Source organism: Hibiscus syriacus, unplaced genomic scaffold (genome assembly GCF_006381635.1).
Source record: "Hibiscus syriacus cultivar Baekdansim isolate YM2019G1 unplaced genomic scaffold, ASM638163v2 tig00111566_pilon, whole genome shotgun sequence".
Classification (NCBI taxonomy): Eukaryota; Viridiplantae; Streptophyta; class Magnoliopsida; order Malvales; family Malvaceae; genus Hibiscus; species Hibiscus syriacus.
In genome coordinates, this window is record NW_024063122.1 from 64,162 (window position 1) to 78,888 (window position 14,727).

The 14,727-nt window shown below is 35.8% G+C and overlaps 1 protein-coding gene across 1 annotated transcript; it reads left to right on the top strand.

Moving 5' to 3' along the window:
- Positions 1–768: 768 nt before the first annotated feature.
- Positions 769–3,532, top strand: LOC120165033. Its single transcript, XM_039174630.1, has 6 exons — positions 769–955; positions 1,252–1,641; positions 1,704–2,398; positions 2,529–2,586; positions 2,947–3,150; positions 3,306–3,532. Exons 1-6 carry the CDS (start codon positions 769–771, stop codon positions 3,530–3,532), a joined length of 1,761 nt encoding a protein of 586 aa, XP_039030561.1.
- Positions 3,533–14,727: the final 11,195 nt, after the last annotated feature.

A 14,727-nucleotide genomic window follows, 5' to 3' on the forward strand; every position in this document is an offset into this window, starting at 1 on the left:
TGAGCCTAAATAAACATTTTCAGGTTCGAGTATAGATATTGGGATGAACAGTGTCGACACTAGATGAATTGGGGGAAATTAGGGATTTCAAGTAGGAAGTATCAAATATTGAGCAAAGGAGTATCGATACTGACCCCTTGGTATCGATGCTGAGGGTTGTAATATCGATACTCGAACCCGCCAAAGAGGTTGAATATAGAGTGTTTGATGTGAGCACATTAACGCCAGCAAAGGAAGTTGATCCTGAGGTCCTACCAACATGACCTATCACACGTTCTAAGGCAAAAAATTTCAAGGAAGATATTTCTCTTAAGTGTTTACAAGTTTCTGAATCATTCCGTAATGTTTATGCCTTAGAAACTAAGCTTTTCAATGTGTTACATACTAATGTGTAACATCACCTTAGTTATACCAAGTAATTATATGCATTTGCATTAATTTCATTAGATATATAAGTGTGTGTATTATATATATTACTTACTTTATGTTTTTAATAAGTTTTATAGCTCATAAGTGTGTTTGCATGGTATTTTCAGCTTATTAGTAAGTTTATAATAAGTTTGCCATACTTTTATGGATGTTATTATGTTTTTAATATAGGAACAATAAAGGGCAGCAGCTTAAGGTCTTAATCCTAGCTCGTTTGAAGCTCAAGGGAGTGTATGCAGCTCATATCAGCTCAAATTAACTCACTATCATCGTGATTTATTTCAGAAATTACAAAATTTAAAACAGAGTAATCGAAGTGTTGAAGATTACTTCAAAGAGATGGAAATGGCCATGATGCGTGCAAATATCGAGGAAGATAGAGAAGCAACTATAGCACGTTTTCTTGCAGGTTTGAATTTTGAAGTTGCTAGCGTTGTTGAGTTGCAGCATTGTGTCGAGTTGGATGACATGGTGCATATGGCGATCAAAATAAAAAGCCAACAACATAGAAAATCTTCTTACCGAGGTAATACTCCTTCTAAAGTTTTCTCTAATCCATTATTCACTCCTAACAATTCTAGGAAGCAAGAACTGCTTAAGATTAAGGAAAGAACATAAATGAGTAGTCTAAAGCCTCTTGTTGTTGAAGTTGGACGTGGAAAGCAACATATGCAACTAGAACGCACAAGAGACATCCAATGCTTCAAATGCCTTGGCAGAGGGAATGTTGTAAGTCATTTTCCTAACCGAAAGATATTGTTGATGCGTGTGAATAGGGATATAGATTCTGAATCTGAAGATGATGAGCAAGAAACCCTTTAGTGGATAGTGATGAAGATGATGACCAATTGCAGACTTGTGCAATAGGTGAAGCACTTGTGATTAAGAGAAGTTTGAATGCACAACCGATTCATGATGAACATCAGCGAGAGAACATCTTTCATACAAGATGTCTTGTAAATGATAAGGTATGTGTTGTGATTATCGATAGTGGTAGTTTTACTAACGATGCAAGTATTGTTATGGTTGACAAGTTAGGGCTGAAAATGACAAAGCATCCCAATCTATATAAGCTACAGTGGTTGAATGATGGTGGAGAGTTAAAGGTCACTAAACAAGTTCTTGTACCATTTACCATTGGAAAGTACAAGGACGAAGTGTTGTGTGACGTTTGTCAATGGATGCCACTCATTTGTTATTGGGACGTCCATGGTAGTTTGATAAAAAGGTGATGCATGATGGTTTCACAAATAGATATTCTTTTATGAATGCAGGTATGAAAATCTCCTTAGTACCTTTGACACCAAGTCAAGTGCAGAAAGATCAAGTTCGTTTGAAAAAGAACAGTAGAGAAGCAAAAGGAAAGAAAAAGATGAACGTGTATGCAAGCGAAAAGGAAATCAGGAAATGTCTTTCCTCTCAGCAATCTTTACTTATTTTAATGTATAAAGAGCATTGCTTATTGGTTGAAATTCCTACTGATTTGCCTGTTTCTATTACATCTCTTTTGCAGGAATTTGAGGATGTGTTTTCGGATGAGACACCAAGTAGATTGCCACCTATTCAGGGCATTGAGCATCAGATTGACTTTATTTCGGGAGCCACTATTCTAAATAGGCCAGCATATCTAAGTAATCCCAAAGAAACAAAAGAAATTCAGAAGAAAATCACTGAGTTGATGAAGAAGGGTTACATTCGAGAGAGCTTGAGTATGTGTGTTGTACCAGTGTTGTTGGTGCCAAAGAAGGACAGAACGTGGAGAATGTGTATCGATTGTCGAGCTGTGAATCAGATTACTATCAAGTATCGGCATCCTATTCCTCGCCTTGATGATATGCTTGATGAATTATGTGGTGCGAGTATTTTCTCCAAGGTGGATTTAAAGAGTGGGTATCATCATATTCGAATACGAGAAGGCAATGAATGGAAGATAGCCTTCAAAATGAAATTGGGTTTGTATGAATGGCTAGTAATGCCTTTTGGTTTAACTAATGCACCTAGTACGTTCATGCGGCTAATGAATCATGTTTTGCGACCTTATATTGGAAATATTGTGTTGTGTATTTTGATGACATTCTTATCTACAACAATCATTGCAGGAACATGAGGAACATTTGAGAAATGTTCTTGGCACATTGAGAAAAGAAAGGTTGTTCGGTAATTTATAGAAATGTGTATTTTGTATTGACAAGCTTACCTTTCTTGGTTTCATTGTTAGTGTCTAGAGTGTAGAAGTCGATCCTGAAAAAGTGAAGGCAATTCATAAATGACCTCGACCGACGTCGATAAGTCAGGTTAGATCTTTTCATGGTTTAGCTAGTTTTTATCGTCGGTTCATTCCTAACTTCAGTTCTATTACCGTACCCTTAACCAGGATTATAAAGAAGAATTTTGTCTTCAATTGGGGTAATAAACAGGAGGAAGCCTTTCTAAAAATAAAGGATTGTTTAACTAAGGCACCAATGTTAGTCTTGCCTAATTTTGATAAAATGTTCGAGATTGAGTGTGATGCTTCAGGTATAGGAATTGGAGCAGTCTTGTCACAAGAAAAGCGACCTATTACATATTTCAGTGAGAAGTTGAGTGGTGCTACCTTAAATTGTCCAGTTTATGATAAAGAGATGTATGCATTAGTTCGAGCACTTGAGACGTGGCAACACTATCTTTTGCCAAAAGAGTTTGTGATTCACACTGATCATGAGGCTTTGAAACACATTACAGGTCAGCATAAATTAAATAAAAGGCATGCTAAGTGGGTTGAATTTTTAGAGTCTTTTCCTTATGTCATTTGATATAAAAAGGGTAAAGACAATGTTGTAGCAGATGTCTTGTCCCGTATGTATACTTCTGAATTATTTGGATTCTCATTTGATTAGTTTTGCTTATATTAAAGATTTATATATCACTGGCCCTGATTTTGGGGAAAGATACATGTCATATGAAAAAGGTGCAGATGAGAAGTTTTATCAACATGATGGCTATCTTTTCAAAGAATGAAGAATCTGCATTCCTCAAGGGTCAATTCGAGAAGTTCTTGTTCGAGAAGAACGTGAAGGTGGACTTATGGGACATTTTGGAGTCACTAAGACGTTGCACATTCTGAAAGAGCATCTATTCTGGACTAAGATGTGCAGGGACGTTGAAAGAACATGTGAACATTGTGTAACATGTAAGAAAGCAAAATCAAATGTTCTACCACACGATATGTATTTGCCTTTACCTATTCCTGATTCTCCTTGGCTGGATATCTCGATGGATTTTGTGTTGGGATTGCCTAGAACTAGGACAGGTAGAGATAGTATTTTTGTTGTTGTTGATAGGTTTTCAAAGTTGACACATTTCATTGTGTGTCATAAAACTGATGATGCTACTAATTTGGTCAACTTGTTTTTTAAGGAGATTTTTCGTTTACATGGAATTCTTGGGTCTATTGTTTCTGACAGGTATGTTTAGTTTTTGAGTCATTTCTGGAGGACTCTTTGGTGTAAATTGGGAATGAAACTGATGTTTTCCACTACTTGTCATCCTCAAACTGATGGACAAATGGAGTTTGTAAATCGAGTTTTATCTACTTTATTGTGTTCCATCATTAAAAAGAACATTAAGACACGGGAAGATTGTTTGTCGCATGTTGAGTTTGCCTATAACCATTTTGTTCATTCTGTAACTAAATTTTCACCATTTGAGATTGTTTATGGCTTTAATCCTTTAACTCCTATGGATTTGTTTCCATTGCCTCAAGAACAGGTTATGAACAGGGATGGAAAGTCTAAAGCAGACTATGTGAAGAGGTTGCATCAACAGGTTAAGGAAAATATATAGCGAATGACTCAACAGTATGAGAAGCAAGAAAAATAATGGTCGTAAGCGAGTTACCTTCGACGTTGGAGATTGGGTTTGGGTTTATTTTCGAAAGGAACGTTTTTCAGCCCAACGACGTTCTAAGTTGTTACCACGAGGAGATAGTTCGTTTCAAGTGTTGGAGAAAGTGAACGATAACGCTTATAAGTTGGACTTACCGGGTGAATTCAATGTAAGTGCTACATTTAACGTTTCTGATTTATCCCCTTACGATGTTTCTACAGATTTGAGGTTAAATCTTTTTTAAGAAGGGGATGATGTGAGCACATCAACACCAGTAAAGGAAGTTGATCCGTAGGTCCTACTAACGGGACCTATCATACGTTCTAAGGTAAAACATTTCAAGGAAGATCTTTCTCTTAAGTGTTTACAAGTTTCTGAATCATTCTGTAATGTTTATGCCTTAGAAACTAAGCTTTTCAATGTGTTACATACTGATGTGTAACATCACCTTAGTTATACCAAGTAATTATGTGCATTTGCATTAATTTCATTAGATATATAAGTGTGTGTACTATATATATTTACTTACTTTATGTTTTAATAAGTTTTATAGATCATAAGTGTGTTTGCATGGTATTTTCATCTTATTAGTAAGTTTACAATAAATTTGTCATACTTTGATGGATGTTATTATGTATTTCATATAGGAACAATAAAGGAAAACAGCTTAAGGTCTTAATCCTAGCTCGTTTGAAGCTCAAGGGAGTGTATGCAGCTCATCTCAGCTCAAATTAACTCACTACACTTTTAGCTAGCTGAATTCAGCTCACCTTAGCTCCATTCAACTTTATTTCAGTTCTACTAGCTCAATTCAAGCTAACAAGTCTAGAAGTAGCTCAAAGGTGTCCTACATGTGGGATAGTGTCCTACAAGCATGTGAGCAGCATGTGGGGCGTTATATACCTATACAAGAGTGCATGGAATGTGTGACATTGTGCACATGTGTGGAAATTCAACATTGGGCAGATTTGAATTCAAACTAAAAGCACATGTGAAATTTTTTGAATTCTCAACTCTTCCCTCCATGCATGGATGGTTTTTAACCTCCTTATCCACTCATTTAACACATGCAAAATGTGTTAAATGCATTCGAAATCAGCCACACAAATGGGCAGCAACACAAGGGAGTTACATGGTGGTTTTTCATTTGAGTTTTAAATTCAAAATCTGATTGTTTTGTAGCCATAAGTGATGACTAGCCATATATCCCATTTATCTATATTTTTTAAAGTACAAAGGTTAGACATTTGATGAATAAAAATTATTGTGAGGTTTTCTCTCAATGTTGGTTCTTCTTAGAACTATTTTCTTGACATTTCAAGTCTGATCTTGTTGTGTCAAGCTTGCAATACTTCAGGTTCTTAGATTGCTATCTAGCTGGTCCAAGTCCTTTGAACATTGAACGTATAAGGTTCGGGTTTATACTTTTTATTGTTCTTTGTTTGCTAACCAAAATTTCGAGATTTGTTCTTTCACCATTGTCATCTTCACCAAGCATTCATCTTTCACCTTTCAACCTTGTAAATTTCCAGCAACCTAATTCCTTCTTTTCTTCATCATTTCTTCACCCCTTATTCACCAATTTTTGTCCATAACCTTAGCCATACAACCAACACCATCATCCTTAGTTTTAGTAAGTTTGCTGCAAATGAATTACTTACTTCGTTCTAGATCCATTACAATCGAAAAGGTCCTCAATCAACAGGCTACCTCATATCAGTGTTGGGGTTGCCAAAACCACCAGACTTTGCCCATCACTTGGGGAATACTAAATAGCCCATTCACATTGGTCATGCCAATATGGAAAGTGGCATCATATTAGAAGATGATCACAAGAGCTTGATAAATATGGAAAGAAACAACAAATCAAAGAAGATTATGGAGGATTCTTACCATATCCAGTGTGAACACCTATCAAAGAAAAGATTCCTACAAATTGATGTGATTATATAGGGTGAGGGCATTTTGTATTAAAAAGGGTTGATATGTAATACCCAAAATTTTGAGCTAGTAGTTTTGGTTTTAACCTATATGTAAGTGGACCTCGTGAATTTCATATTTTAAGTCGTTGGGTTGAGTTGAGATTAAATGGGTTGGACTTGGGCCAAATTAGCCACAAAAAGAGAGTTTTTGAATGGTGAAAAGATGGAAATGACCTATAGTGTAATTTTCCCATTTTATAAAGATGAATCCTTTTTTATTGTATTTATCTTTTTCTTGTACTCATTTCTTCATCTTTCCTCTTCTTTTTCCTTTTAAAAGACCAAAACAAAATGTAAGTCATTTGATCCATTTGTTACTTCCTTCAAGCTTCATTTTCGTCCATAATCCCTCTGGCAACACCTTTTTAATAAATCGAGCCTTGGGTTGTTATAGTTAAAGAAAAAAGTGGGTGTTTTCATCCAAATCACAAAGGAAATGAGTGTGGATAAAAAAGAGCTTCATTTCGTGATTTAAACATCAAGGTAGTGTATTTCTAATCCTTTGGAATGTTAAGCTTTCATAAATTTCAAGAATTTGCTAAGATTTGGATATTTGAGCATTTTAAAGTTTACATTGAATTCATGATCAAATATTGAGCGAATGAGTATCAATACTGACCCTTTGGTATCGATACTAGATGCTCTGTATTGAGACCAAATGCTCGGTCTCGAGACCACTAGTCTTTGTACCGAATGACTTATATCCATACCAAATTTTGAGTAACCATATAGAAGGCTTGATATCAATACGTAAAGTGGTTAAGTTATTTTAAGATGTCAAATAGACTCAAGAGTGGGGAGTTTAATATCGATTGAGATCGAGCATCTAGCATGGGTGCGGGAGGTTACTAAAATACCCTTGGGAGCTGTAATTACCAAATTACCCTTATAGGCCTCATATTGAATATCTAAGAAGAAAAGTTCGTTGCAAAGGGTGTACCGACAAGCGGTATGACAAAATAATCAAATCATGAAATAGATGAATCGTGTAATGTAAGAATGATAGAGAATAGTGGACGTACAGTTGTCCCTCTATTTCGAGGGTGAATTAAGAAAAAATGTGGTAAGAGTGGATAGAGTATCGCTAACTAGTAATGAACCTGAGTCAGGTATCGAGTTAGTAACTAATACATCCAGTAAACAAAAATCACGATAATCATTATAGAATCATGGAACGCATAAAGACTTTGCTAGAAGCAGAGAATGACTAAGACACCTTTAGGTAACGAATGACCATAATAGAGTAGCTTAATAACTAACATCAGTAATAGACTAATAAACATTCACATAACGTTCTAGATAAAAGAACGAATGATGATTATCTTAATTCTTTCCCCTTTAGTAATCCTTATTTATTACCTCAAAATTATGTTGCCCATAGAATTTGGGTTTGAGACATTGGTTCAAGAGCTCATTAAAGAGGTTGAACATGGAGTATCGGGTTTGTCAAGACCACCAGACTTGGCCCATCACTTGGAGAATACTAGAGAGTTCGTTCACATCGACCATAAAAATATAGAAAGTAGCATCATATTAGAATATGATCACAGAAGTTTGATAAATATGGAAAAAGACAATAAATCAGAGAAGATTATGGAGGATTTATACCATATCAGTGTGAAAACCTATCCAAGGAAAGATTCATACTAATTTATGTTAGTAGATAGGATGGGGATTGACTTTCCTTATATTAGGGGATTTTGTATTAAATAGGGTTGATCTTAGTCGTTAATGTAAATTGCTCGTAGCCATTGATTGAGAGAAAGCTTAAGTATAAATAGAGAGCCTCTATTTCTCATTGGTATCATCACTTCTTTCATTCTCATTTAAGAGAGTAATAAAGCTCTAAGGCATTTGCTCTAATTCTCTTATCCCTTTCAGTTGTTCTAGTTCTTTTTGTGCATGTTGCCTCTTTATGTGACTAAGAGTATCCCCTATGGTGTTTACACTTTCACATCAGTATCCAACTTTAGTGGCTTGAGTGGCCACATTGGTGTTAAAGCTTTCGTATACATCGAATCGTTGAGGACTTGATGATAACCTTTACTGAGTTTGCATGCTCATAAGCTTGGTTTAAGGTTTACTTAGGTACATAATCGACCAAGAAGCATTAATGAGTGTCTAAGAATACACGTTTCGGTGTTGAAGCCTCTAAGGGCATGACAAGTAGTATCAGAGCGAGTCGTTGTAGCACCTATAACGAGCATTCCAAGTGTGTTTCGTGGAAATGGTAAACCAATAAATTGAATTTACTTATTGTTTAGCCAAGCTTACTATTCTGTTAAGTATGACAAGGCTTTGTATTCGAACTAGTTAAGGGTGATCGAGCTAGTTTGTGGCAAAGAGATTATTGAGATGACACATTTTAGAGTAAATGCCAGAACAGAGGGTAAGGTACATCTTGAATGCAAAACTTTTGTTTTTTTGTTTGATTTGTCATGTTAAAAGGATATTGGTTGAATAAGGCCTAACATTCGGTGTAGAGTAAACAAAGTTTGGGAGGGACCTTTCAGAGTTATAAAATCGGATTTACCGATGAGTCTAAGAGATTGCTCAGTTTTCAATATGGTGGAGACTTTCAAGACATTTTTGCAAGGCCAAGGGCTTCCAAGTCAAGGCAAATCAAGTTTGTTAGGAGAATGCTCCTACAATGAAGATACACATGTAGGCGTGTTAGCTCATGACATCACTTGACGGCACGAGCCAAAGCAAGCAACCTGTATGGGAGGCCAAGTCTTTATAGGGGACGCAAGAAAGTCGAGGTGTCAAGAAACTAAGTTGATGCTTGAAATGGCGTAAAGGATCGTAAAGTTACATGGAGACATGAGCCAATGTTAGCAGTTCAAGTGGGAGAACCGCAAGGATTCGAGGTAGTGATGAGTATCCAAGGTGACCTTGCCCAAGATTGTTTGAGTGAAGCAACGAGGGTGTCGCTAAGTTTGGTGGGGGAGAATATCGCACCCTTAGAATTTGGGTCCGAGTTATTGACGCATGAGCCTACCAAAGAGGTTGAATATGAAGTATCGAGTTTTCTAAGACCACCAGAGTTGGCCATCACTTGGAGAATGCTATAGAGCCCATTCACATTGGTCATGCAAATATGGAAAGTGACATCATATCAGAAGATGATCACAAGAGCATGGTATATATGACAAGAGACAACAAATTAGAGAATATTGTAGAAGCTTCTTACTATATCTAGTGTGAACACCTATCCAAGGAAATATTCCTACTAATTGATGTGATTATATATAATGGAGACCGACTTTCCTTATATTAGGGGATTTTGTATTAAATAGGGCTAATCTTAGTTGTTGATGTAAATTGATCATAGCCATTGATTGAGAGGGATCTCAAGTATAAATAAATAGCATCCCTCCTCATTTGTATCATCCATAAAGAAATCTTAGTTTCCTAACATGGACCTAACAAGGCAATAGTTGAAGGAGTTGTTTAAGAGACACAAACATCTTGGTTTTAGGTTGACCATAGTGTCTCTTTGATTAGTAACCATAACTGACATCGAAATTGGGCTTCGCATGTCTTTACAACTAATTCCAATCATGTTTTATTTGAAAAGGGAAATAGAGGTGTTGGAGTTGAGAAAATGAGGGTAATATTGCGGTGGAGGTGAGAGAAAATGTGTATTTTTATCATATTGTTTATTTTTATTGTTTAATTAATTTTCATCTATTCAGATAATAAATATTAAAATTAATTGATAATGTGACATACTTTGATTTGTCAGTAACTTTTATTTTAATGGAGTTAATGATTTGTGATAAACGAGATAATGATTTAAATTTCAAGGGACAAAACGTACTAAAAAATACTTTAAGGGACAACTCGATATGCATTTAAGCCGTGGGAAAATGAAATAGTGGAGTGTGACAAATAAAAATGAATTTCTAAAAAAAAGACCAAATAAAGTAATAAAAAATAAAATGGTAGGTTGAAGATTTAAAAAGGAACTTTCTATATTCTATTTCAAGTAAAAGGAAGGAAACCCAATGAGGTGTTGGTTTTCAGGGTTGAATGGATTATACGACATCGTAGATAGTGGATGAGATTAGAGACTTTTGAATTAATGATCATGAGGCAGTTGGGTGAAGGTGGGTTCACCTATGTTTATTATTGGGATAATATGATACCAGTTGCAGAGCTACAGTTTGGTGAGGGTGGGTATGTGCTCACCCTAAAATCTGAATTTTCTTCTATTAGTTACTTATTTTACCGATGGTGTCCAACCAGAATTTTTCATGCCCACCCTGAAATTTGAGTTTTCTTCGACTAGTTACTTATTTTACAGATGGTGTCCACCCTGAAAAATATTTTTGGATCATTCATTGTATGCTCGTATCTCTCTGGTTCGTTCCCCTTAAAAAATCACTTTTATTAATTTTTTAAATATTTATGATTTGGGTATTTCGCTATTGGGTATTTCCCTTTTGGTTCATGCTCTTAGATGGTTGTTTTGTGTTTGTTTGCTTTTATTTGGAGGGTTTTAGGTGAATTCTTTTTTAATTGATTTTAGGAATAACTCAACAAATATCCCTAATGTTTGACAGTAGTGTCATTTTGGCATGTATTCTTTTTTTTGTGGAACATATTCCTCCCAAACGTTTCGTTTTTGGTCAAATGATCCTCTCGTTAGATGAAAAATGTTAGTCAACTAACGGTCAATGCATGAAGATAATGTGATAAGCTTACATGACATCACACGCTGACGTGATAGTATCACATATACAAAGGTGATGATGTGGCAAATGCCACGTCAGCACAAAAAATAAAAATACTTTAAAAAAAAGATTTTTATGTAATTTTTATTTAATAATCAATCAGGCATCATCTCATTGGGTTAATTATGAAATTATAAAATGCATCAGTGTCGAACCCAAGTTAATGGGCTAAAACCCCAACACCTTACCACCAAGCTAAATCTCAAATTTATTTCTTTTTGGCAAAAATTAATATTTAGCATATACATTACTTCTCTTACATATTTTATCAAGCTTCTTCTTCATCACTTCTTCCTCATAATTTTCATCACAATCCTCTTATTTTCCTTATTCTACTTATTTCTCTCATCCTAAACTAATAAAAAGTAGAAGGAAAATAGTTTACCCAAATTATCAAAGATGATGTGGCTTTTTTCACTACCCAAATTATTTCTCTCGAAGAATTCCTGCTTCAAATAACCGATTGAATAAAGGTAAGAGTTTTGCAAGGCACTGAAGGCTAAGGGGAAAATATTTTAATGGAAAAATCTACTTTAGATTTTACGAGCGAGACATGGATATTTTTTTGTTGGGAAATAAACGAGTAATTTTCCTATAACCAGATTAGTGAGAATGCGAAATAAAAGCAGAAAAATAATACCCGAAATTGATAATGGAGTTCAGCCAATTTTGCCTACGTCTCTGAACTACTGCAAATCTTTTACTAAAGAGAGAAAAATTACAGGTACTTACAAAACACTCACAACTCACAAGAAAGCTCTCTAGTATTGGAAGAAAGAAATGATTTGGGATGATTTTGAAGCTAAATGGGTTAGGGTATTTATAGTTGAAGCTTAAGAACTAATCTTATAAATACCCTAAAGTATACAGGGATTAAAATGTAATTTTCCCATTTCCATTTTCAATAAAAAAATTGGGTACCGAATTTAGTGCCCCGTTTGTTGAAAAAATCAAGTCGATGCCCCCATTTGTTGAATCTGTGCTCCAATTTTTCTTGATTTTCAACGCCCCCAATTTGATGTTTCCTCTAACAATCTCCCACTTGAAGACTGATTTTAATCTATCTTCACACCTCGATCAATGTAGAAGTATTTCGAGTCTTATTACTCTAGCATACCAACTGAAGCTTAACACAACTTCAGTTTGTCCGTAGTCACCGTCTTTGTTAATATGTCTGCCATATTTTGAGCTCTACTAATCTTTTCAAGTTTCAAAATCTCATCTTCCAGAAGAGACCGGATAAAATGATATCGCAATTATATGTGCTTCATCCTGGAATGAAAAGATGGATTATTCGCTAGATGGATAGAACTTTGATTGTCGTAATACAAGACATTGTTTTCTTGTTTCTTGCCTAACTCTTCCAAGAAACTTTGGAGCCAGACCATCTCCTTGCTGGCTTCCGTAACGGCGACATATTCTGCTTCAGTTGTGGAGAGAGCAAATATCTTTTGTAGTTGAGAAACCCAACTCACTGCAGTACCTCATAGAGTATAGACATACCTTGTAGTGCTCCTTCTGATGTCAACATTTCCGGCTAAGTCAGCATCTACATAGCCTGTTAATATCGTATCTCCACCTTTGAAACAAAGTGTTTTGTTTGTGATACCCCGCAGATATCTGAGGATCCATTTAACTGCTTCTCAGTGTACCTTGCATGGATTATTCATATACCTTCTAACAGCTCCCACCGCATGAGCAATATCTGGTCTAGTACAAACCATGACATACATCAGACTTCCAATTGTTGAGGCATACAACACCTTCACCATGTGTGCACGTTCTTTCTCCGTCTTTGGTGATTGTTCTTTGGAGAGTCTAAAATGAACATCTAAAGGTGTACTTACTGGTTTAACATCTTGTATGTTGAACCTGGAGAGTACTTTGTTGATGTACTCAGCCTGTGATAACATCAAAGTCCCCGACTTTGTGTCTCTCTTAATCCTCATCCCAAGAATCTGCTTTGCAGTGCCTAGATCTTTCATTGCAAACTGCTTTGACAATTTTTGCTTCAAGTTTATAATCTCTTGCATGTCTGAGCCTGCAACGAGCATGTCATCAACGTACAACAATAAAATAATAAAGATGTTGTCAAACTTCTTGATGTAGCAACAATGATATGCTTGACATCTGGTAAAACCACTACTACTCATGAAACTATTGAACTTCTTGTACTACTGTGTAGGAGCTTGTTTTAAACCATACAAGTTATTCTTCAACCTGTATACCAGGTTTTTCTTGTCTGCCTTTATGAAGCATTCTGGATGCATCATATAGATTTCTTCCTCCAAATCACCATAAAGGAAAGTTTTCTTCACATCTAACTGCTTAAGATGTAGATTCTCTACAGCTATAATTTTCAACACCAGTCTGATTGTAGACAGTTTCACGACTGGAGAGAAAATTTGATTATAGTCAATACCTTCTTTTTGCTGAAAACCTTTGACAACCAATCTTGCTTTGTAGCGTTTGCTCCCATCGTACTCTTCTTTGATCTTGTAAATCCACTTGTTATGGAGCGCTTTCTTGTCTGGTGGTAATTCAGCTAATTCCCACGTCTAATTTGACATAAGCGAGTCCATCTCATCTTTCATAGAAGACTCCCACTTGACTGAATCCTCCACCTGCATTGTTTAATCATAGCACTCTGGTTCACCATTGTCAGTCAACAACAAGTAGTGCAAAGAAGGCGAATAACGCTGAGTTGGTTTAGGAATTCTGGATGAGTGTCTCAGTTCTGGTATGCTTGGTTCTTCTCGAACTTCGTCAGGACTGATCTGAACATTATTTCCAGAAATCTCCTCAAACTCAGCAAATTCCTTTGTTTCAGCTTTGGTATTGGAGTTACTTGATTCTATGGTTGACATGTCTTTGTACATCACATTCTCATTGAAAATGACGTCTTTACTTCTAATGATCATTCGATTTTCGTAGTCCTAAAACCGGTAACCGAACTCATCACCACTATAACCAAGAAAGACGCATTTGTTGGACTTAGCATCAAGTTTACTTCTTTCAGCAGAATTTATGTGTACATAAGAAATACAATCAAACACTCTTAAGTGTGAAAGGTTTATTTCTTTCTTGCTCCAAACTTTCTCTGATATTCCACCATCCGTAAATTGAATAATCGTCTCATCAAATGAACTTTGTTTGAGGCCGATGGCTTCTCATACATACTGGAGAGAGCCGACATAAGACCCGCCGTGGTCTTTTCCTTTGCTATTTTTAAAGCAACATTGCGGGATAACGTCAGTCGAATAACTCCGATGGCTTGTCTGTCGAGAAGAGCCCAGTCTTCATTCTTCATGCCCTCTGGTTGCTTTTCTGAGAGAGGTTGATATAGATTTTTCTGGTATAGAAAATCATCAATCTGCATCTTCCAAAAGCCAAAGTCCGTACCACTGAACTTCTCAATTTTCACCTTCCTTTCGTCTGCAACCATCGCTCTCACTTGAATCTGACTTCGTTTGTATCGTTTCTGACAATTTCTACGAACCACCGTGTATTAGAATACCTTGACAAATTCGTGTCGCCGATAAATTTTTACTATTTAAGTGAATAGTAATAAATAGTAACCTCGTAGAAAAATCGATAAAATTCACCACCAAATGCTCTGATACCAGTTATTGAAAAATAAACGAGTAATTTCCCTATAACAAGATTAGTGAGAATGCAAAATAAAAGCAGAAAAATAATATCCGAAATTGATA

Coding starts and splice junctions, on each gene's coding strand:
- LOC120165033 (XM_039174630.1), top strand. CDS start 769: ATGGAAATGGCCATGATGCGTGCAAATATCGAGGAAGATAGAGAAGCA. Junction 2,399..2,528: donor TGGGTTTGTATGAATGGCTA/GTAATGCCTTTT, acceptor CAATCATTGCAG/GAACATGAGGAACATTTGAG. Junction 3,151..3,305: donor GGCTTTGAAACACATTACAG/GTCAGCATAAAT, acceptor TCATTTGATTAG/TTTTGCTTATATTAAAGATT.